The sequence below is a fragment of the Heterodontus francisci genome, chromosome 31, assembly GCF_036365525.1.
Source record: "Heterodontus francisci isolate sHetFra1 chromosome 31, sHetFra1.hap1, whole genome shotgun sequence".
Classification (NCBI taxonomy): Eukaryota; Metazoa; Chordata; class Chondrichthyes; order Heterodontiformes; family Heterodontidae; genus Heterodontus; species Heterodontus francisci.
This window is the reverse complement of record NC_090401.1, coordinates 11,783,595-11,808,496: the sequence shown is the minus strand read 5'-3', so window position 1 is coordinate 11,808,496 and position 24,902 is coordinate 11,783,595. Positions and strand designations below refer to the sequence as shown.

The window sequence follows — 24,902 nt, the reverse complement described above, 5'->3', positions numbered from 1 at the left end:
AGGCAAGCATGACGTATGCCTTCTTGACTACCTTATCCACCTGCGTTGCCACTTTCAGTGACCTGTGGACCTGTACGCCCAGATCTCTCTGCCTGTCAATACTCCTAAGGGTTCTGCCATTTACTGTATACCTCCCACCTGCATTAGACCTTCCAAAATGCATTACCTCACATTTGTCCGGATTAAACTCCATCTGCCATTTCTCCAACCCAAGTCTCCAACCGATCTATATCCTGCTGGATCGTCTGACAATCCTCATCATTATCCGCAACTCCACCAACCTTTGTGTCGTCCGCAAACTTACTAATCAGACCAGCTACATTTTCCTCCAAATCATTTATATATACTACAAACAGCAAAGGTCCCAGCACTGATCCCTGCGGAACACCACTAGTCACATCCCTCCATTCAGAAAAACACCCATCCACTGTTACCCTCTGTCTTCTATGACCAAGTCAGTTCTGTATCCATCTTGCCAGCTCACCTCTGATCCCGTGTGACTTCACCTTTTGTACCAGTCTGCCATGAGGGATCTTGTCAAAGGCTTTAATGAAGTCCATGTAGACAACATCCACTGCCCTTCCTTCATCAATCATCTTCGTCACTTCCTCAAAAAACTCAATCAAATTAGTAAGACACGACCTCCCCTTCACAAAACCATGCTGCCTCTCGCTAATAAGTTTGTTAAACAAACTAAATTCCTATTCCTTCAGTTTAAATGGTAGAGAGCTCTTTTTCCAGATGCTACCACCAGCTGTCCTCTGTGTCTATCTGTTAGAACAAATTGTCTTCCCTAACAGCCAATTCAAAACTGAATTGAAACAAATGTATCGCATCAGACTCACTCCCAAAGGCTATATCTATGGTAACGAGAATGCACCATTTGAATCGCAGTCGCCAAATGGCTGTTTCTAAGGCAACGAAAATGCACATTCCTGTAACCCCTAGGGCTTGCCGGCTCTTAAAGCAATACTGATCCTCTGCAAACCTTAGAGGCAAACTGCATATCCCGAAAAAAACTACAGGACCATGACAGCCTACATGTGGTCTAAAGCTGGTGGTCTTAGTCAGGGTCTGTACTCTTCATTGGCATAGATGTTTTTCTGCTTCTGTCTGCCCAGAATGTGTCTAGTTTCTGTCATGTGACCAGAGTATCTCTTTCCATTGTCCTCATAAATAGTGTCTGATGGTTAGGCCATTGTCAGACAATGGAGTCTGTATAACTCATCCACCTACCGTCTTGATAAAATAGAGATTTTTCACACCCATTTTCTGGATTTCAAGTTTGGAGTCGAAGGGTCTGCAACAGTATTGTGAACTTGAAGAAATACAGCCATTACCTCAGCAAGTGTCGTTTGCATTTTAATGAATTCTCAAAGATATGTCCAGACATGACAATTAACTTGTGCTTCTTGCAGTTCCATGTGTATTGGAAAGAAAAGGTCATCTGACCGTCCAACTCCATTGCAGGAAAATGTGTGTTTTGTGTTCACTTCATAAGTTGATAATTATATTTCATTAAGTTCATTTTAGACGATGTCTAATAAAATCTGTCCCAAGAGCCTGTTTCTGTGCTGTATATCGCTCTGACTCTATGACTCTAAGAGGATATATCTGTATGTAAACCCCTAATCAATAACAACAAAAGAACATAAGAAATAGGAGCAAAAGGAGATCACGTGACCCATCAAGCCTGTCCGCCATTTAGTATGATCATGCCTCATCTTCGGCTTCAACTTCACTTTCCCGTCTGCTTCCCATATACCTTGATTCCCTGAGAGACCAAAAATCGATGTATCTTAGTCTTAAGGTACAATGTCAGTAATAGAGTTGGAAAGGGAGCTGTGTAATACACTGAGGTAGACTTTGGCCTTTCAACTTTGGGACAAGGATTTTAAATCTCATCTGCATTAATGGGTTGGAAGCAATGCTCGCTTTAAGCTACGCGGGTGTGCAGCCACACAGCAATCCGAATGTACCGCGCAGGGAACAAACAGGCCATGCATAACCAACGTTCCCTTTAAGATGCAAGCATGCACAGTCATGCAAAATCTTAAAGAGACAGTACATTGCAACAAGCAGGCCACGCAGAAGAAAGAAAAATTAGAAGGAACATCAGTTCGAAGGGTCTTGTCTTTGTGAGTGGGGTTCCTACTTTCAATAAATTTGGTAGTCTGGGTTCAGTTCCTAGTTTCGGGCTCTCACAACGTAAAACTGTTCTCAGTTTGGTAAACGTTCTCATCGAGGACACAGGGTGGGAAAAGGAAAATTAACACACTGGAGAACTCCTCTATAGATTTTATGAATAGTGTGGAAGGGTTTTACTCTGCATCCCACCCATACCATACCTGCCCTGGGAGTGTTTGACACAACAGTGTAGAGGGAGCTTTACTCTGTATCTAACCCGTTTTTTTTTGTTGAGGGGGCCTTTATTCCTCAGGCCCCCTTTATATACACACTTATATTTTTAAAATAACTTTATTAAAAACAGAAATAAACAAAAACTCAAATTAAAATGCCATTCTCGGCGTCGACAATGCACTCCAGTCCCTGCAGTGCCCACCGGTCGCGGAAGGCCTCAAGCGTACCGCATGCTCCTTCTCCAGGGACACCCGGGCGTGAACTAACCCTGCTAGTGTCCATCACTTCCTAGTCTCTGAGTTATTCGCCATGCTCTCAGCATCCCATAAATTCTGCTCTTGGGATTTCTCCCTTCCTTAAGTATTGTTTCCTCTTTGTGGTTAGGTGTGTGTCTAAGTGACTCAGCCTCTCCTTTAAACCACCATGTAAGGATACAGTAAGAAAACAGCAAATGTGTGTCTCGTCACCCTGTGACATTGCACCTTTCTGCGATGGATTGTTGATGTTCTGTTCTTTGCTCCTTGCTGTTCCTGAAGCGAATGGCGGCTGAGCCAGGAACAGTCCCATTCCATCCGGGAGTGTGTTGGCAGAGGAACGCGATTGAAAAATGCTGGTAATCAGAATCATATGTTTTGGTTTTCTCTAGCCAAACCATAGAGACTGCGGATATCCAGGGCTTCCTGGGATGCCTGGACCTCCAGGTGAAACAGGAGTGAAAGGAGAACAGGTGAGGATATTGGGATACAAAGAACAATTGCTGAAATTACAAAGGAGATGAGCTGAGGGAAGGACAGAGGAACATTAAGTAACAAAGGAGGGAGAAAAAAAGTGGGAATGAGAAGTCTGAAAGGAAATGTGTCTCATTGTTGAAACCAGCACTCATTGAGTCATGTGTTTGTTGACCTTGGTTATAGTCTAGCAAGCACAGACGAAAACCTTTTGCCGTTCAGTGGACAATTCTTTCACCTCTAGACTCTCTCCTCTGAAGCTGCTTGGAACATTCTTGTCTTCTCCATCTTTCACTTCCGCTACTCTCTCTTCTTCTCCTTCCTGCATAAGAGTACAGTCACAGGAGTAGGCCATTCAGCCCCTCAAGCCTGACTGCTATTCAGTGGCTGATCTGTATCCTAACTCCATACACCCACTTTGGCTCCAAATCCCTTCATACCCTTGCTAGTAAAAATCTATCGATCTCAGGTGATATTGAACTAGCATCTATTGCTTTTTGTGGGAGAGAGTTCCACACTCCCACTAAGCTTTGCACAAAGTGTTTCCTAACTACTGTCCTGAACGGCCCTGCACTGATTTTAAGATTATCCCCTCTTGTCCTGAACTCCTCCAGCAGTGAAAAATGTTTCTCTGTCCAGCCTATGAATTCCTTTCAAAACCCTAAAAACTTCAACCAAAGCACCCCTTAACTTTCTATATCTCACGGAATACAAACCTAGTTTATGTAATCCCTCCTCATCATCCTCACTGCGCTGAAGTTAAATTCTTCCTTCCATCTCCAACTCCAACTCATTTCTCTACAGAATCTCCACATGGTAGAACTCAGTAACCCTAAAAATTCACAGACCTTTGCCACCACGACTTGTTACGTTATCTCAACTTCTTTCCTACTTATTTCATCCTGGCTCTATCCTGGTTTCTCCGCAATATCATTTTAAAAAAGCAGTGATGCAAGTGCCAAGGAACAAGGGAGGCATTCAGTCACTGTGAGCTGCGCAGGGACGAGCCACAAGGCCGATCCCAGTGTCAGGTCAGAGTGACAAGGAGAGACGACAGAGATTTGGGCTTTTCATCCAGGAAAGGAGGCGACTGAGAGACCATTTTAAAGAGGGATAGAAGATTGTTGAGGGCATGGAAAAAGTTAACCCGGAATATTATTTCAATTAAACTGCAGAGTTTCAAACGAGAGAAAACTAATGTTAGCACTGATATCGGTAAGCTCTTCACACAGAGGGAGCAGGTTATAGGATCTCTCTGGAGAGAGAAATTAAGATGGGCCAAATGGCCTTCCTCATCTGTAATTATCTTGTAGTTACATGGAGATGCAGACCTGTTTTGCTGTCTAATTTACATTAAAAAGAAACCATTTTCTTTCTCCAGGGTCCTCCAGGTCTCCGAGGATATGCTGGGCCCCCGGGGCCACCAGTGAGTATTGCTTTAACCCACTCAGGCCGGACTGGAACAGCTCATATAAAAGGAAATCCATCTATCCAGCAGTAAATTCCTCCCTCAGAACATGTTCTCCAACCAGTCAGTGGCTGAATACATGGACTGTCACATAGACCATAAATGTCATCTCCCCCAATATGGACTATTCCACTGAGTGATAGAATTATGAAAGGTTTTGATAAAGTAAATAAGGAGAAGCTACTTTCAATGGCAAGAGGGTCAATAACCAGAGGACACAGATTTAAGATAGTTGACAAAAGAACCAGAGGGGGAGCTGAGAATGTTTTTACGCAGTGAGTTGTTGTGATCTGGAAGGCACTGCCTGAAAGGGTAGGGGAGGAAATTCTAACCAGGCCAGCAGGAGCTCGCAGGTAGGAGGCCACAGCTGGGATCAGTGCACAGCGGTCAGGGAATTGATAAGGGAAGAGCCGCTGGGTGCGAAGGCAATGGGGAGAAGTGGAGGGAACCCGGAGAAAGGGAGCTCCAGGGTTTCCTTGTAAAGCCTGTAGTGGTGCTGCTACTCCTTCTGGTGCTGCAGAATGTTTAAACCTCACCTGCCTGGACCTCTTCTGCCCCTTGACCCCCTTTGGGTGGGGGAGGGGAGGTGGGCAAGCCGTCACTGCTCCCTCACATCACATCCCAATGATGCCATCAGGCTCTTATCTGCAAAGTCTCAATGCCACTAGGCTAGGCAGAGGAAAGAACAGCCAAGGTCTCTCCTCGTAATCACAGGCCACCTTATGTGGACAGGATCAGAGTCGGCTGTGATGCCTCTCATGCATGAATAGCCTTCCCACTCTGGCTTAGACGTGAAGGCTGGTTACTGTCTTCAGGGTTCTAGAGCTGCTGGGATTTATGGAATTTATAACAAGATTCAGCATCTTCGGCAGAGAGAGGAGAGAAAATGGGAGGAAAAAATAGAAGGAAACATTGGGAGAAAGGTCAGAGGTGTACAGAAGAGTTTTGAAATCTTAGAAAGTCAGCAAGTCACAGGGATCACAGGGTTCATAGGTCAAGAGATCACAGGCTCACAACACGTCAGTTTCCATCTATTACCTTGATGAATTTATCCCCTGTTCTCCTTCACTTTCTGCAGTTTAGCACTAATTGAATATTGTTTTGCCTTTAGGGACCCTCTGGATTCCCTGGTTCTCCCGGAACCTCTGGTTTACCTGTAAGTACCCAGTGGGCAAAGTATCCCATCACTTTTCATCTTGGACTGTGTGAGAGATGGACAGGGATGAGGCAGGGAGCTGAGCTGCTTCACCCAGCGTAGTTACAGCAGCCATATAAGGAATGTCAAGCAGCAAAGACCAAGCTAGGAACAGGCACCAAAAAGAATAATGTTTGATTAAAACACCCAGACATCCCTCCTTGACACTCCACATTTATCGTAGGATCCACTGGTATCTGCCAGACACTTGGAGAAATTCCCTAATTGAGGAGGAAATGAAACTGGAATGTCTGTGATGAGTTTTTAGGAGTGAATCTCTCACCTGACAACACATGCTGTCCGTGGACCTTCCACACAGTAGCAAGCAGAAAAGATTCACGAGAATGGTTCCAGGGACAAGGGCCTTTAGTGGGTGGAGGTGGCATAGTGGTAATGTCGCTGGACGAGTAACCCAGAGCCCAGGCTAATGCTTTGGGGTCATGGGTTTGAATCCCACCATGGCAGAAGGTGGAATTTGAATTCAATTAATAAATCTGGAATTAAAAGCTAGTCTAATGATGGCCATGAAACCATTGTCGATTGTTGTAAAAACCCATCTGGTTCACTAATGTCCTTTAGGGATGGAAATCTGGCCTACATGTGACTACAGCAATGTGGTTGACTCTAAAATGCCCTCTGAAATGGCCTAGCAAGCCGCTCAGTTATATCACACCAGTACCTACACCCCAAGGACCGCAGTGGTTCGAGAAGGCAGCTCGTCATCACCTTCCCAAGGGCAATTAGGGATGGGCAGTAAATGCTGGCCTGGCCAGCGATGCCCACAACGCATGAGTGAATTTTTAAAAAAAGATAGATTGGAGAAGTTGGGATTGTTTCCCTTAGAGAAGAGAAGGCTGAGAGGAGATTTGATAGACATGTTCAAAATCATGAGGGGTCTGGACAGAGTAGAAAGGGGAAAAACTGTTCCCACTCGTGAAAGAATCAAGAAAAAGAGGGCACAGATTTAAAGTAATTGGCAAAAGGAGTAATGATGACATGAATTTTCACACAGCGAGTGGTTAAGGTCTGGAATGCACTGACTGAGAGTATGGTGGAGGCAGGTTCAATTGAGGCATTCAAAATGGAATTAGACAGTTATCTGAAAAGGAAGAATGTGCAAGGTAACTTGAAGAAGGCAGGACAATGGCACTAGGTGAATTGCTCAATCGGAGAGCTGGTGTAGACATGATGGGCCGAATGGTCTCCTTCTATGCTGTAACAATTCTGTGATTTTGTCTTAATCTCGAAATTCCAGCCCCTTCTAAATAGGAATATGGGACAGGATTCAGATCTGCCTGGATTCTGCCCCACTTCAATCCAGCATTCTGACTCAGAGTGAATGCTTTTCTGCCCACACACCGCCTCCACTTCCCTCCCTTCCCCTTCCCTCCCCTCCCCTTCACTCTCGTCCCCTCCCCTTCGCTCTCCTCCCCATCATATGGACCAGTTTGCCTATGTATCTGAGGGCTGCAGAGAGCAGCTGCAAAAGGAAAGATTGGATAACGCCTATTTCTCTCGGACCTTTCACCACCTTCAGACATCCCAAAGTGATTTATAGCCAATGAAGTACTAGTGAAGAGTGGTCACTCTTGTAATACCTGAAACATAGCAGCTAATCTGCGCACAGCAAGCTCCCACAGACGGCCATGTAATAAGGAACAGATAATCTATGTTAGTGATGTTGAAGGATAAATATTGGCCAGGACACAGATCTCCCCCCACCCCCACTGTTCTTCAAATAGTGCCATGTGACCATTTAGATCCATCTGAGAGAGCCAACAGGGCCACTGTTTCACATCGCATCTGTAAGACAGCACTATGAATGTCAGCCTAGATTTTTGTGCCCAAACCTCTGGAGTGGGACTTGAACCCATGAGCTTTGGGCTCAGGAGTAAGAGTGCTCCCACTGAGCTGCAGGTTATGATGCAGATCTACAAAGGAGATGTGAGGAAATAGATCACAGGGAAATGATGCACCATTGTTGCGCCTTTCATTCACGGGAGGGATGTTACTTTGTTTGGTTTCAAACAAAGGCCCAATGAGGTCCTTGAGTTGGCTCTCTTGGGATGGCGAGACAGTTGTTCTGGGTTCGCGCTGGCATTGCTGGGCAAACATCTCCCCAGACACAGGACGCCTGCCCCGATTAGTCAATGACAGGAACTCTGTGATTTGAGACAGAGTCTGGGCGAGGCCAAAGTGATGGAGTGAGGACTGATCCCTTCACTCAGTGTCAAGGTCCTGCAACCTCTGTGTTACGGTATCTTTGTGTTCTCTGAGTAACAGGGCAGTAAGTTATACACAGGCAGGGCTCAAAGGTGATTGTACAATGGAGGAGCAACTTATACCTGGGCACGGATTATACATTGTATCAACAACCAGTTGAGAAGCCTGCCAGGCAAAACTTGGAGCACAATCTCCCAGGAGCCTATCAGAGAATACAATCCAATATCAGATTCTCACTTTGACAAGAGTCATTGCTGAAAGAAGTTAATGACTGCACTGAAAATCTTTTAAGAAATATATTTTTCACTAACAGGGCCTTCAAGGAGAGCGGGGTTTGCCAGGACTGTCTGGACATAAAGGAGAGCAGGTGAGTCCAGGCCCTCGGGGCTCTGTAGCTATAACAAAACAGTGTTTGATGTGTTCCGATTAATGTTTGATATGCAGCTACGTGGCTGGAAATTACTGCCAGCATTAGGGAGATGTACCTCTGGCCAAGAGAGTGTGGGAAAATGGCGCACTGACACGGAACACAAAAGTCCGAGTGTATCAAGCCTGTGTCCTCAGTACCTTGCTCTATGGCAGCGAGGCCTGGACAACGTATGTCAGCCAAGAGCGATGTCTCAATTCATTCCATCTTCGCTGCCTCTGGAGAATACTTGGCATCAGGTGGCAGGACCGTATCTCCAACACAGAAGTCCTCGAGGCGGCCAACATCCCCAGCTTGTACACACTACTGAGTCAGCGGCGCTTGAGATGGCTTGGCCATGTGAGCCGCATGGAAGATGGCAGGATCCCCAAAGACACATTGTACAGCGAGCTCGCCACTGGTATCAGACCCACCGGCCGTCCATGTCTCCGCTTTAAAGACGGCTGCAAACGCGACATGAAATCCTGTGACATTGATCACAAGTCGTGGGAGTCAGTTGCCAGCGTTCGCCAGAGCTGGCGGGCAGCCATAAAGACGGGGCTAAAGTGTGGCGAGTCGAAGAGACTTAGTAGTTGGCAGGAAAAAAGACAGAGGCGCAAGGGGAGAGCCAACTTTGTAACAGCCCCGACAAACAAATTTCTCTGCAGCACCTGTGGAAGAGCCTGTCACTCTAGAATTGGCCTTTATAGCCACTCCAGGCGCTGTTTCACAAACCACTGACCACCTCCAGGCTCTTACCCATTGTCTCTCGAGATAAGGAGGCCAAAGAAGAAGAAGAAGAACCACTGGAGAGTGAAAGAGCACTTGTATCAGGAGCAACGTGTATCAGCAGGAGTGGGACATAGCATCAGGACATGGGCTAGCATCAGGATTGAGGTGTAGATGCAGTACCTACCTGTTTATCGCATGCAGTATTTTGCAGAGGCAACAATTTCCTCACTCTCACCACTGACTAAAATTGAGTTTTGCCATCTTTCCCAGAATACAGGGAGTCATTGCTTGACTCCGTCATGTTATTTGGGCCCCGCAATGAACCAAACGGGGTTTTATTATCTCTGTGCCCAATTCGTATACCAGCACGGAGTGCTGCCCTGGGAGGAGTCACAATGTCACCATCCCAAGGCCATCATTTTGTCATCTGTATCTGAAGGGGTTTGAGAAGGGAGAGAGACCAGCTCTCATGATGGCCTTGTGCCAACAAACAACAGGAAGCAAAGTGGCGCAGTGGTTAGCACCGCAGCCTCACAGCTCCAGCGACCCGGGTTCAATTCTGGGTACTGCCTGTGTGGAGTTTGCAAGTTCTCCCTGTGTTTGCGTGGGTTTCCTCCGGGTGCTCCGGTTTCCTCCCACATGCCAAAAGACTTGCAGGTTGATAGGTAAATTGGCCATTATAAATTGCCCCTAGGTGATAGGGACAGGTGGGGATGTGGTAGGAATATGGAATTAGTGTAGGATTAGTACAAATGGGTGGTTGTTGGTCAGCACAGACTCTGTGGGCCGAAAGGCCTGTTTCAGTGCTGTATCTCTAAATAAATAAATAAACAAAGCACAGAGACAATGGGATCTTTGGCTTTATTAATAGAGGCATGGATTGCAAAAGCAAGGAAGTTATTCCTTACCCTTTATAAATCATTGGTCAGACCCCAGCTGGAGTTTTGTGTTCAATTCTGGCAGCTAGACTTCAGGAAGGATGTCAAGGCCATGGATAGGGTGGAGAGGAGATCTATTAGAATGAGATGAGGGATGAAGGAGTTGAGTTATGTGGACAACTTGAAGAAACTGGGATTGTTCTCTTTAGAGTAGAGAAGGTTAAGGGGAGCTTTGATAAAATCACGAAGGATTTTGCTGAATAAGGGTTTGAATAAGAAGAAACTATTTCCAGTTTCCAGTGGTAAAGAGAGGAGACAGATTTAAGGCGATTGGCAAAAAAAAAAACAGAGGCAACATCAGGAAAAAAGGAGGCACAGTGAATTGTTATGATGCGGAACACATTGCCTGAAAGGGTGGTGGAAGCAGATTCAGTAACATCTTTCTAAAGGGAAACCATTTGCAGGGCTATGGGAATATAACAGGGAATGAGATTAATTGGATAGCTCATTCAAAGAGCACAATGGGCTGAATAGACTCTTCCTCTGCTCTATCAATCTGTGGTTCTTGCAAGGCTCATACTGCAACCAGAATGAGAATCAAACATACTGCAGGGGACCTGAAGGAGCCTTTCAAGTCCACCCCTGGGGTGGACTAGCCCAACAGGCTCTCATTAGTAACCATTATCTGTTGCCTGCTCCGTAGATTTGCTTTATTTGCAATGTGGCTGCAGGAACACTGAAGCTGCCCAGTGAACCCCTCAGAATAAGCTGCTCTCTTTATGAAGTTAGACCAGTCAGCTGGAGTAATCATGCTGTGATGTGTTTGCATCCTAGGGTCCTATCGGCCAGTCCGGATACCCAGGATCAGCAGGACTGCCCGGTCTCCCGGTAGGTCTCATGTGAGAAGCTTCTGTGAAATGATCGCGGTTACCGGGTTACAGTCTGGGACGGACCGGGGCAGCAGCATGTTCTCTACACAATTAGCACCTGCTTCGTGTATTACCTGCCCTGGCTCTGTTAGAAAATATCCTTCCTGCGGGAACCATCTGAATCCAGAAGGTCCCAGGTTCAAACCCTAACTTTTATTGAGTTAGCTCATCACAATCTCAATGCCACTGCTCCAAATCACTGTCCAGTGTCCCTGCTCCAAATCACTGTCCAGTGTCCCTGCTCCAGGTCACTGTCCAGTGTCCCTGCTCCAAATCACTGTCCAGTGTCCCTGCTGCACGTCACTGTCCAGTGTCCCTGCTCTAGGTCATTGTCCAGTGTCCCTGCTCCACATCACTGTCCAGTGTCCCTGCTCCATGTCATTGTCCAGTGTCCCTGCTCCAGGCCACTGTCCAGTGTCCCTGCTCCACATCACTATCCAGTGTCCCTGCTCCACGTCACTGTCCAGTGTGCCTGCTCCACATCACTGTCCAGTGTCCCTGCTCCACATCACTGTCCAGTGTCCGTGCTCCACGTCACTGTCCAGTGTCCCTGCTCCACATCACTGTCCAGTGTCCCTGCTCCAGGTCATTGTCCAGTGTCCCTGCTCCACATCACTGTCCAGTGTCCCTGCTCCACATCACTGTCCAGTGTCCCTGCTCCACGTCACTGTCCAGTGTCCCTGCTCCAGGTCATTGTCCAGTGTCCCTGCTCCACGTCACTGTCCAGTGTCCCTGCTCCACATCACTGTCCAGTGTCCCTGCTCTAGGTCATTGTCCAGTGTCCCTGCTCCACATCACTGTCCAGTGTCCCTGCTGCAGGTCACTGTCCAGTGTCCCTGCTCTAGGTAATTGTCCAGTGTCCCTTCTCCAGGTCATTGTCCAGTGTCCCTGCTCCACATCACTGTCCAGTGTCCCTGCTCCAGGTCACTGTCCAGTGTCCCTTCTCCAGGTCACTGTCCAGTGTCCCTGCTCCACATCACCGTCCAGTGTCCCTGCTCCACGTCACCGTCCAGTGTCCCTGCTCCACGTCACCGTCCAGTGTCCCTGCTCCACGTCATTGTCCAGTGTCCCTGCTCCACGTCATTGTCCAGTGTCCCTGCTCCACGTCACTGTCCAGTGTCCCTTCTCCAGGTCACTGTCCAGTGTCCCTGCTCCACGTCACTGTCCAGTGTCCCTGCTCCAGGTCATTGTCCAGTGTCCCTGCTCCACATCACTGTCCTGTGTCCCTGCTCCAGGTCATTGTCCAGTGTCCCTGCTCCACATCACTGTCCAGTGCCTCTGCTCCACATCACTGTCCAGTGCCTCTGCTCCATGTCACCGTCCAGTGTCCCTGCTCCAAGTCACTGCCCAGTGCCACTGCTCCACGTCACTGTCCAGTGTCCCTGCTCCACGTCACCGTCCAGTGTCCCTGCTCCAAGTCACTGTCCAGTGTCCCTGCTCCACATCACTGTCCAGTGCCTCTGCTCCAGGTCACTGTCCAGTGCCCCAGCTCCTCCTCACTATCCAGTGCCACTGCTCCATGTCACTGTCCAGTGTCCCTGCTCCACATCACTGTCCAGTGCCTCTGCTCCAGGTCACTGTCCAGTGCCCCAGCTCCTCCTCACTATCCAGTGCCACTGCTCCATGTCACTGTCCAGTGTCCCTGCTCCTCCTCACTGTCCAGTGCCACAGCTCCACGTCACTGTCCAGTGCCCCTGCTCCTCCTCACTGTCCAGTGTCCCTGCTCCTCCTCTCTGTCCAGTGTCCCTGTTCCACGTCAATGTCCAGTGCCCCTGCTCCTCCTCACTGTCCAGTGTCCCTGCTCCACATTACTGTCCAGTGTCCCTGCTCCTCCTCACTGTCCAGTGCCCCAGCTCCTCCTCACTATCCAGTGCCACAGCTCCACGTCACTGTCCAGTGTCCCTGCTCTAGGTCACTGTCCAGTGTCCCTGCTCCTCATCACTGTCCAGTGCCAATGCTCCTCATCACTGTCCAGTGCCAATGCTCCTCGTCACTGTCCAGTGCCACTGCTCCACATCACTGTCCAGTGCCCTTGCTCCTCATCACTGTCCAGTGCCCCTGCTCCTCGTCACTGTCCAGCATCCCTGCTTCACGTCACTGTCCAGTGTCACTGCTCCTCGTCACCGTACAGTGCCCTGCTCTTCATCAATGTCCAGTGCCCCTGCTCCTCATCACCGTCCAGTGCCCCTGCTCCTCGTCACTGTCCAGCGTCCCTGCTTCACGTCACTGTCCAGTGTCACTGCTCCTGGTCACCGTACAGTGCCCTGCTCTTCGTCAATGTCCAGTGTCTCTGCTCCCTGTCACTGTCCAGTGCCCCTGCACGCCGTCACTGTACAGAGTCGCAGCTCCTCATCAATGTCCAATGTCCCTGCTCTGGGTCACTATCCCATGCCCTGCTCCTCATCACTGTCCAGTGCCTCTGTTCCTTATCACTGTCCAGTCCCTCTGTTCCTTATCACTGTCCAGTCCCTCTGCTCCTTGCTGGAGAATGTCGGTGTGAGCGTCACGGGAAAATAGAAATAGGCGTGGCCTGTGATGCCCCCATGCTTCAAGAGCTTGCCAACACCGCTGTCTCTCAGTCACACACAAACAACAGGGTATTGGGTGAGACATTGGAGGCAGTGGACATTCATGAAACCATCAGCCTCCAGGAGAGGAGGGTTTCCATTTCACAAGGCTCTGTGCGTTTAAGTGGTGCCTTGAGTTTGTTTTGCACTCAGACTTTGTTTGAACCAAAGTATTGATTGGCCACTCTTCATACTTGATTCAGACTGAGCCACGTCCCATCGGGCAGAGTTAGCAAATACAGCTCTACATTGGGCACAAGTTGGCACTAAATTGAATAAGAGTGACCTGACGATGGAATGGTATAACGAATAGTGATAGGTCAGAGCTGCAGTTGGCCGCTGATGTACAACTGGGGCTGACTTACATTTATAGCAAAGTGCAGAGGGAGCTTTACTCTGTATCTAACCCACACTGTACCTGCCCTGGGACTGTTTGATGGGTCAGTGTAGAGGGAGCTTTACTCTGTATCTAACCCACACTGTACCTGCCCTGGGACTGTTTGATGGGTCAGTGTAGAGGGAGCTTTACTCTGTATCTAATCCTTTTTTTTTTAACCTGTTTATTTTTCTTTTTTTAGGTGGCCTTTATACCTTAAGCCCTATTATTTTGTCAAGGGGGGGCCTTTATTCCCAGGCCCCCTTTATACACATATTAAATAAATAACTTTATTTTAAAACAGATAAATAAAACAGATCTCAAATTAAAATGCAATTCTCTGCATCTACGATGCACTCCAGCCCCTGCAGTGCCCACCGATCGTGAAATGCCTCAAGCAAACTGTTGGATACCACGTGCTCCCTCTCCAGGGACACCCTGGTGCGAGCATAATTTTGGAAGAGGGGCAGGCAATCTGGGCAGATGGACCCCCTAATGGTCTGCTGCCTCAATCTGTGACTAGCCACCTTGGCCAGGCCCGGGAGCAGGCCAACGAGGAGATCCTCCTCCCAGCCCACGCCCCTCCGCACCGGGTGCCCAAAGATCAGGAGCGTGGAGCTGAAGTGCAGCCAAAACCTGAGAGCAGCCCCCTCAACTACTGAAAGAGGGACTGCAATCTCGCGCATTCCACATACACATGGTATACGGACTCATCCAGGCCGCAGAAATTACCGGTAGCCTGGGAGTCCGGGAGTCCATGACCCTGCTTAAGGGTGTATTGCATGGGACTGCCCTGTGCAGCACCCTCCACCCCAGGTCCCCCATGTAAAGGGGGAGGACTGCCGCATAGAGAGACCTCCACTGGGGATTCCCCTCGCCGCCAGATGGCAACACGGACCGTCACGGCGTGTCTGGGCAGCAGACGAGGGCGAGGAAGTGGAGAGTGTGCAGGAGCAGCCCGTACAGGAAACCCCTCCACACAGTGGGGAATGGCATCAAGGGCATTTCCGCGAGGCTGCTCGGGTTGTGTGGGACAAGCTCCCGAAGAGAGTTTTGGGGCCTGAGTCCGATGGGCAGTTCCAGCCGAGCGGGGGTCAGCTCAGCCAGTGAGGCGCGTCCCGGAGGCTTCAGCTACTCCTCCATTTGTTGGTCCGTCCCCAGATCCGGCTGCCCGGACAGCCAGAACCCTCTCCTGTGCCGGCGGGGGAGCACCCAGACTGGACGCAACCATTTCTTTTTTTCTTCTTTTGTTTTTCTAAGCTGGCCTTTATACCCCAGGCCCCTTTTATATTTTTCATGTCGAGGGGGCCTTTATTCCTCAGGCCCCCTTTATATACATATTTACAAAAATAACTTTATTAAAAACAGATAAATAAGCCTCACAGCTCCAGGGACCCGGGTTCGAATCTGGGTACTGCCTGTGTGGAGTTTGCAAGTATTGATTGGCCACTCTTCCTGTGTCTGCGTGGGTTTTCTCCGGGTGCTCCGGTTTCCTCCCACAAGCCAAAAGACTTGCAGGTTGATAGGTAAATTGGCCATTATAAATTGTCACTAGTATAGGTAGGTGGTAGGGAAATATAGGAACAGGTGGGGATGTTTGGTAGGAATATGGGATTAGTGTAGGATTAGTATAAATGGGTGGCTGATGGTCGGCACAGACTCGGTGGGCCGAAGGGCCTGTTTCAGTGCTGTATCTCTAATCTAATCTAATCTAATCTAAAAAAAACTCAAATTAAAATGCCATTCTCGGCCTCGATGATGCACTCCAGTCCCTGCCGTGCCCACCAGTCGCGGAAGGCCTCGAGCGTACCGGCAGACACCGCATGCTCCCTCTCCAGGGACACTCGGGCGCGAACATAACCACAGAAGAGGGGCAGGCAATCGGAGAGGACGGACCCCCCGATGGCCCGCAGCCTGGACCTGTGAATTGCCAACTTGGCCAGGCCCAGGAGCAGACCAACGAGGAGATCCCCCTCCCGGCCCATGCCCCTCCGCACCGGGTGTCCAAAGATCAGGAGCGTGGGACTGAATTGCAGCCAGAACTTGAGGAGCAGCCCCTTCAAATACTTGAACAGGGGCTGCAACCCCGCACACTCCATATATACATGGAACACGGACTCGTCCAGGCTGCAGAAAGTACAGGCGGCCTGGGAGTCCGTGAACCTACTTAAAAGCCTATTGCACGGGACTGCCCTGTGCAACACCCTCCACCCCAGGTCCCCGATGTAAAGGGGGAGGACTCCCGCACAGAGAGACCTCCATCGGGGTTTCCCCTCGCCGCCAGATGGTAACGCGGACCGCCAGGGCGTGTCCAGCCGGCTGACGAGGGTGGAGAAGTGGAAAGTGTGCAGGAACAGCCCGTACAGGAAACCCCTCCGCGCCAATTGAAATGGCACAGAGGGCATTTCCAAGAGGCGGCTCGGGTTGTGCGGGACCGGCTCCCGAGGAGGGTTTCAGGGCCTGGGTCCGATGAGCAGTTCCAGCCGAGCGGGGATCAGCTCGGCCGGGAGCGCTCTGCGCTCCCGAGCCCACTTGCCACCCGCAGTGAGGGGCGTCTCGGGGGCTTCAGCTACTCCTCTGCCCACCGGTCCATCCCCGGAGTCGGTCGCCCGGACAGCTGAGACACTCTCCTCCGCCGGCGCGGGAGCGCCCTGACTGGAGGGGACCAGACTCGGAATAGATCCCGGTAAAAGACAGGCAACTCCCTCAGAGAGGCGCGGCTAACGGTCTCCGCCGGGAGCTGCGTGTCGTCTTGAAGGCAGTGACACTGGTGGAAAAAATACGTCGCCAGCGCACACCATCTGGGAGGACGTTTGACGTACAGGTATCTCTGCAGGGTCCGAAGGCGGAGAGTCGCAGCCTGGTGCACACCAGACTAGAACCGCGGCCTACCCCCTGTGTTTCTTCTTGACCCAGAAGAAATTGATGGCTTCTTATGGATCTTGATGGCTGTTATGACAAGGTGAGAAGGGGTCTAGGGGTTCCCTCTCAGCCTTTGCCTGATTTAACCATAACAGGGTTTAATTTTAAAAACCATGTTTGTACTCCCCCTTAGTGAACCCTTGTTCACTGTTCCAATTGTAAGGCAAAAAATCAAACAGGTTTCCTTAGATTTAAACAAGTAATGTAGACGTTTATTAATCTTAAACTCTAATCCAGTTAACAAACTATGAATATGCGACGCGACCACACTAGCATGCATACGCGATAAACATACACGCAGATAGAGACAGAAAAAGTAGAAGAGAAGAAAGGGGAAAAGTTTGAAACAATATCTGGTCGTTACAGTCCTTTAATTTCAATGTGGAGTCTTTGGTTTCCGGTAAATCTTGCAATTCGTTGGGGCCCAGTTCACACTTCAACTTGTTTCGATGTCGGAGTCTTTTCTGTCTTGAGGCTTATGTGTCTTCTGTGGGTCGGGAGGGTTCGGTGGCTTGGGAGAAAATGAGAGAGAGAGAGAGAGCTTCCTTGTTCCAGCTTCAAATGCACACTGACTTCTAAATTCCAACTGTCCTGTGGCTAGTTCAAAAAACCTGGACCAGCCACTTAGTGATGTGACCATCCTGGTTCTGTGGACTGTATCATCTTAGCAGTCTCTGGAGTGCGCTTCCTTACACCTTCAATATCTGGTGATCAAAATCCATTTGGGTTAATTGGAGCAGGGAATAGTCCTTTGTCTCCACAAGCAGCGTCTCTTAGTATGTAAATGTCCTTCCAGCCCAGTGTCTGGTGATCTTCAAACAAGTCATTTCTTTACTCCAGCAGCAGTTTGAAATCAATGTTCATATAACAAAATTAATATGCCTCATTCTTGGCAGGTGGAGGTCTGCATGGCAATGGCAAATGCAGGGGGCGAGACCAAAGTGACCAACCGGTACCACAGTATCGAGGCACCAGTTGGTTTATGACCAGCGCTCAGCAGCTGTAGGAAAGCACTCGGAGCAGTCCTGTCCAGTGCCCCAGCCGAGAGGCGACTTTCATCTGCAACTCCTGCCAGTTTGCCGGCCAGGCGTCTTCAACGGGGCTCAGGCTCTGGAAGACACTCCCAGATAGAGAAGTGCGTGGTGCTCCACGCAAAAGGTGTTAATTCCTCCAGCTGGGAGTCCACCCGCCACTGACCCACCAGGAGCCCGAAACATTTATCCCACTTGATCCTCATGAAGGATGTTAGCGGGAATGAATCTAGAAGAATCACTCGACACTCAGGTCTGCTCCAATGTCAAACAGTTTATTTAAGTTACGCCAGCGGGGAGCAGGTCACTGGTCTGTCCAGATGCCTCTCCACTGAACAAAGGAAAATCCACAACAGATAAACAGTTACTCAGCCCATCCCGGCTGGACATAATCCAATCATAACGGTTATTGATTACATACATTATATTCATTACCAATAAAATTATTAATTATGCATCATGTGGTTGTGGGGATAGCTCATGGTATGCCCCTGACCATCTCAGCTTGTTTACAAAACCCCCCTTATCAACTATCCTTGAGTCTTCACAATGAATCCTTCTACCTCTATCAGGCCTGCATTCCTAGTTGCTTTGTGCAGTCCGCAATTAGACAGAGCAGCTGTCTTTTGAGGGGCCCTCCTTGGTCAGGCTAATTGCCTGTGCTAAGCAGTACCATTCTCAAGGCTGCAAGCTAACTAACTTGTCCCACAATGCCTTGGGTAAATATCCCATTTTGTAACAATATGTGGCTACACTTTCATCTTATATATATATATGTGTATTTATTTAGCTGCATCGGCCACAATTTTTCCCTCTACAATCCCCCCTTTCGGTAAAGGACTACCCCTAGTCCTGTTAACCGACATACCTACTTTATTATCCCCGTTTTACCCCTGTCCGGTATTCCCTGCCTCTATGTACTGGCCAGTCACGTGATTTCAGGAATCCCGGTCACTTAAATCAAATCAATATGACCCAAATTATCGTGTCCCTTTGAGGTTAACCTCCTGTGTTGTTCCTTTACCAAAGCCTTTGCTTTCATTCGCATAGTATATTGTCCGCATGATCTGTATTCCCTAGGTGAGAGCCAGTACCAATTGCACTCCCACCAACACGTGTGATATTATCCTGATCCAAGGGTGAATATTGATGTTCATCCCCCAATACCAAACTCTTCCCCGCCAGCTTGTACTTTGAAGTTCCTGTTCAGTATTTTCCTTGAGAACCTTTAACTTTCTTTTTAACTGATGGTAAAGCTTCACTGAGTGACCTACTTTGTCCCGTAATCCGCTCAATTTCTCATCTACGTGTGGGATTGGGGCTTGCTCTGACTCTTTATAATGCTGGAGGTGATCGTGGAGCTGATCAGTTGCATTAATGGTTTCCAGCCCCCGCTGTTGGATATAAACTATCCAGGCTAGTCCTATAGTGACTGGTTGTTGAGGGGTAAAACAGAAGTCTGGGTATGGTATGGGACAGCGTCAACTTCCATAGCAGTATGATGTTTCGATGGTGGAAACGCAGGACTTTCCATTTCCCTGGTACCCCGACCTTGCAAAATCTCTGTCAGATAATATCGGAGGGAGGTATTGCCCTGTCGATCCAATCTGGTACCTCCCCCGTTTGGAGCTGATCGAGGTTGTGTTTCATTTGTTCCACCATCCACAGCCCATAAGTGTGGCACAATTGTCCCTGCCGGGTACAGCATCCAAAGTGATTAATAGTCTTGGCATGGGCCTCCAGCACTGCTATTCCATCTAATTGTATTTCCATTGTTCTCTGCCCCAGACCTGTTTGATTGGGCCCCCTCAGCTTGAATTATGAGCTCCCTTATAACCCTCCAGAGTCGTTCCACATTCTCGTTTACCGCTTGTGTATGTAAAGAATTGATTAAAGAAGTCCCAATATTGATCCCTGTTACTTCATCATTTAATATTTTTTTCCTCTTGTATCTATGAAATGGGTTACGCCCCCTTATCCTTGTGGCCCCTGTGGCGTCAGCAGCTTGTCGCACTATTACAGTGGCTAACATACTATACATATTCTTAGCCTGTTCTGAACAATACTCCGGCATCCGGATACCTGAGACATTGATCAACACAGGCACAATTTCATGTTTTACATTATCACACAACGCTTCCCCTGGGCTCGATGTACCCACACACATCCATGTTCCTTTCAAATTTCCTTATCATCTGTTGCCCAATGGGAGAGGCACAAACAATTCCAAAGACACAGCTCTCAGTTACCCCTTCCCCTTTCTGTCTGGTCACGCAGTTAGCACGGTCATCTGTGGAACACCGTACACATACTGCATCTTTGCCCGGATTCACCGTAAACCATGCATTCAAGTAGGTTTACTCGCCGTTATACACTTCCCATCCAACATGTTGTGCAATGCCCCATAGTTCATATAGTCCAAATTAATACTCCTTTCATTAATCTGTTGTGCATCCATTACCGGGTCTTTGTTCTTCCTCTCCGGATATTAGCATCAGGCCCCACAGCCACTGCAGTCCAGTTCCTTCCCATTTTCCACTAGTGGTTATATCTGTAATTTAAACACACTGCCCTGGTGGTCACCAGGTGTTAGTACTTGTCCATGTTATGAGTATTCCCTGATGAGGGATACATGTCTACCTGTGGGGACCGAACATGTCCTGGGGAATCCAGGAGTTAATTTATATTCTTATCATCTCTACTCTTTTGAAATTATCTATATGGTCCCATCACGCTCGGGCTTCGTTCCCCACAATCCTTGCCCAGTTAGTAGCCCATCTAATAATAATCCAAATGCCCATCAATAATACCATTATTCCCAGTCCCCCGAGTAGTCCATTCTCAAGTGTATTCTTCCATTCCCGGTATCTCTTTGTGTACCAGGTGGTGTTTATTTCGGAGTCTATCATTTGCTGTTGTCTTTATATACCTTCATTTGGGACCTTTGTTTCCATCGGCCCTTCCCTTTACCATTACTTTGTCACCCACAACAGGCACCTTTGTCAGTTCCTCTTTCATGTTTCTATAGAACCTCCTGCCTCACCTTGTGCAATTGTCTGCACAACTCCTTCAAAAATCTTTTAACCATTTCTCTTGCGGGTCCTATTTCCTCACTACCTGCTATGACATCCCCTGGCAACCTCATTGCCCTTCCTGTCGTTATTAAGGTGTTTAATTTATCCTGATTATTATAAAGTCATTTTCTCTATGTGAGTTGTCTCACTGCACTGGCTGCATTAAACATTTCATGCCATGCTGTTTCTCAAGTCAGTAAACATGTTTGAGACCCGTTCGTCAGGTGATCTTATCAAAAGATCAAAAATGGCCAGACTTTCAAATGTAGCTCTCTTAAAAACTCATATCTCCAAGAGAAAACTATCAATTGCCAGTCTTATCTACACTTTCCTGACTTTCACTGGAAAATTCTAGACTTCTTGGAAATTTCACACTTCATTAATTTAACTGTTTGAATTCTAATTTCACCATTTGTTTATCCCCAGAATTCCTTTATTAGCTCTTGCATCCGCCAGATCTAATTGCCAATTCCTATTAATTATAATTCTATTTCATTGTGAGCCCTGGAGAACCTTTACAATCAATATTCATAATTCCTTAAAACAGAAATCAAACATTTCCATTTGATTACTATATATTGTTTGTTTTTTTTTACCTTAGATGACATTTTAATTCCTTAAATAACTTGCCAGATTAAACCTGGATTTTTGACATCTCAGATGATTCCAAATTCAAATAATAGTAAATTTCCCTTTGAATGCTTTAAATCACCACTCATATCAATTTAATTTTGTTTATCGATTCCAATTTCTTATGCCCAGACTTGGTGATATTGCATTTTTTTTTACTAAAGACAGAAGTGCTTGCAACTATTTCTCCTTCTCAAGCACTTTGTCTCATTGATAAAGATAGCTGCAGCAAGGTTAATTTCTTTGCTTGTCTCCAAGGGGGCGGAGCAAAGCATTCTCAACTGTGTCGCTTCAGGTAACCTTTTTATTTCCTTTTCGAAAAGAACTAAACTCCACTTTCAACGTTTTTTTGGTATCCTTAGGATTTTCAAACAACAAAATCTTTAGTAACATTATCAACTTCAAAGGAAACCATCTCCATCAGGAAAGACAGCATTTTAGATTGAACTCCAATTGTTTCCAAACTTTTAGCATCTTTTGTAAGAGATTTCTAGTCCAAGGATTTTATACGGCCGAGATGATTCCAAATTCCGGTTCACGTCAATAAACATTTAAAAGTTTTCCTCAACTTAACAGGTTACTTTGTGTAGTCCGCAATTAGACAGAGCAGCTGTCTTATGCACTGATATGGGGGGCCCTCCTTGGTCAGGCTAATTGCCTGTGCTAAGCAGTTCCATGCTCAAGGCTGCAAGCTAACTAACTTGTCCCACAATGCCTTGGGTAAATATCCCATTTTGTAACAATATGTGGCTACACTTTCATCTTATATATATGTGTGTATTTATTTAGCTGCATCGGCCACAATTTTTCCCTCTACAAAGGACGCAGCAGAAAAGATCTGTTGGCACTCGCGCATCCTCCGCCTGTCAGTGGCATCTGTGACGGTGAGGAACACGTCATCGGCGTAAGACTAGAGGATGATCCGCATGCCCAGCCCATGCAGAGCCAAACCCACCAACCTCCTGTGAAGCAGGCACAAGAATGGGCTCCACACAGATGTTATATAATTGGCCGGACATAGGGCATCCCTGACGAACTCCTCTCCCAAAGCGAAGAGGCTCTGTCAAGGACCCGTGAACTTTGACCAAACACTCTGTGGCAGCATACAAGTCGGACCCAGGCCACACAATGCAGCCCGGGTCCAAATGCGTACAAAGCCTCGAAAAGATACTCATGATCCACCCTGTCGAGCACCTTCGCCTGATCGGGGGAAAGAAAGGCGACCGACAGACCAGTCCTCTGGGAAAGATGGAACAGGTCCCAGACCAAGTGATAAAAGCAAAATACTGCGGATGCTGGAAATCTGAAATAAAAACAAGAAATGCTGGAACCACTCAGCAGGTCTGGCAGCATCTGTGGAAAGAGAAGCAGAGTTAACGTTTCGGGTCAGTGACCCTTCTTCGAAGAAGGGTCACTGACCCGAAACGTTAACTCTGCTTCTCTTTTCACAGATGCTGCCAGACCAAGTGATGTTGTCCTGGATGGACTGGCCCTGGACCGTGTAGGACTGGTCAGGGTGGATCCTGTGGGCCAGCATGGAGCCCAATTGGGTAGTCATAGCCTGGGCTAAAATCTTATAATCTGTGCTGAGCAGGGAGACCGGACTTTAGTTCTTAAGCAAGTGGAGGATGCCCCTCTTTGGCAGCATGACAGTGACTGCCCTGCGTCATGAGAGGGGCATCTACCCGGTTGCCAGGCTTTCCCTCAGGACCTGCATGTAATCGCACCACCCTCATCCCCCAGGACGTCCCAGAACACCTTGAGGAACTCCGTGGTCAGCCCATCCAGCCCCGTGAATTTGCTCTCGAGAGCTGGTAGAGGGCGCCGGTCAGCTCCGCCAACATGAACAGAGCCTCCAATCCTTTGACACCCTCCCAGCTGACCATCAGCAGGTCCTCCCACAAAACTCTGCGCGCATCCTCGCTGGACGGATCCAGAGAGAACAACGCACAGTAATAGGTACAGACCAAAGGGTCCTTTCCCTCTGGATCTGTGACAGAGGATCGGTCATCAGCCAGCAGCTCAACGAGCTGCTTACGGACCTCCCACCATTTTTCCAGTGTGTAAAAGAAGGGTGAGGTTCGGTCCAAATCTTCCAGGATCTGGATCTGCGACCTCACATAGATATCGCCTCGGGATCCTCAAGCTGCAGGTCCCTCAGCGCCCCTTCTTCTCTTTGTACACCTGCCACAGAGCCGGGTCCGTGACGGCATGACCGAGGCGGGACTCCAAGTCGAGCACCTCCCTCTCTAGGAACCCTATCTCATCTTCCCGCCTCTTGGTTGACCCCTTCGTGTACTCCTGACAGAAGACACAGATGTGAGTCTTGCCCACAGCCCACCATCGCCTCAAAGAAGGGAAGCCCCCTGCTGCCTTCTCCAGTCGGCCCAGAATCGACGGTATGAGTCCTGGAGTCACTCGTCCTCCAGCAGCCTGTTGTTAAAGTGCCAGTGCGTAGACCCCGCCCGTGTGCAGAGTGGAGTGAGCTTCGCCCACACCAGGTGGTGGTCCGAGCACAGCACCAGCCACATGGAGGCGGCCGAGATGCAGGAGACATAAGCCTGCGAAATGTAGAGGCAGTCAATTCGGGACCGTGACCTCCATGTGAAGGCTCTGGAGTCAGGTTGGAGACTCTGCCAGACTTCCACCAAGTCGAGGGAGCTGATCAGTTCCCTCAACTTCTCTACCAATGCTTCGCCGCGCTGGGGACCAGAGCGATTCCTCACCTCAAGGGTACAGGTAACAACCCCCCCCCACTCAAGGATGAAGCACTCACCGCGATCGATGGAGCTCAAGAGAGCAGAAACTTCTTTAAAGAAGCGCGCTTGCAACGTGCTGGGCCTGGGCGCGTACACATTCACAAACTGAAGCGGCATACCACCCAGGCAAATGGCGAGGTGGAGCAAGCAGCCCGGCACAAGCTTCTTGACCCCCAAGATCTCCGGCTGAAAAGTGGGACCAACAAGATAGCCACCCGACAAGAAATAGGGGTGAGGTGACTCATGTAGACCCCACCCTGCCATTTCAGGAGCCAGGTGACTTTGTCTCCTGGAACGGTGTGGGTTTCCTACAGAAAGCTCACCACATAGTTCCCTTCCCTGAGGACTGAGAGATTGTGAAATCTGCGGCAAGACCCCCTGCTGCCGTTGATGTTGAGGCTGACTATGGTTATCTTCATGTCAAATGTACACTGAAATCCGTCACCAGCACCTCGCCTTCCACTCCCCCAGCAATCCTTTGAGGAACGTTTTAAACCGATGCCTCTCAACCTGTTTTACGCCTGCACCCTTCCCTGCCTTCTTGAGGGTGGCATGGACGGTCTGGATGATCAGTGCTAGACTTGTCCACTGGCCAAGGGACAGCTGACCATTATTGCGGCAAC

At 48.6% G+C, this 24,902-nt stretch overlaps 1 protein-coding gene across 8 annotated transcripts in view; it reads left to right on the top strand.

Moving 5' to 3' along the window:
• Nucleotides 1-24,902, top strand: part of col16a1 (collagen, type XVI, alpha 1) — a 628,911-nt gene that overhangs the window by 414,729 nt on the left and 189,280 nt on the right. For all 8 annotated transcript variants that reach the window (XM_068011105.1, XM_068011107.1, XM_068011111.1 and 5 more), the window contains 5 exons: nucleotides 3,008-3,088; nucleotides 4,471-4,515; nucleotides 5,669-5,713; nucleotides 8,289-8,342; nucleotides 10,826-10,879. In XM_068011105.1, coding sequence (XP_067867206.1) covers nucleotides 3,008-3,088; nucleotides 4,471-4,515; nucleotides 5,669-5,713; nucleotides 8,289-8,342; nucleotides 10,826-10,879 — 279 coding nt within the window. The remainder of the gene's footprint in view (nucleotides 1-3,007; nucleotides 3,089-4,470; nucleotides 4,516-5,668; nucleotides 5,714-8,288; nucleotides 8,343-10,825; nucleotides 10,880-24,902) is intronic.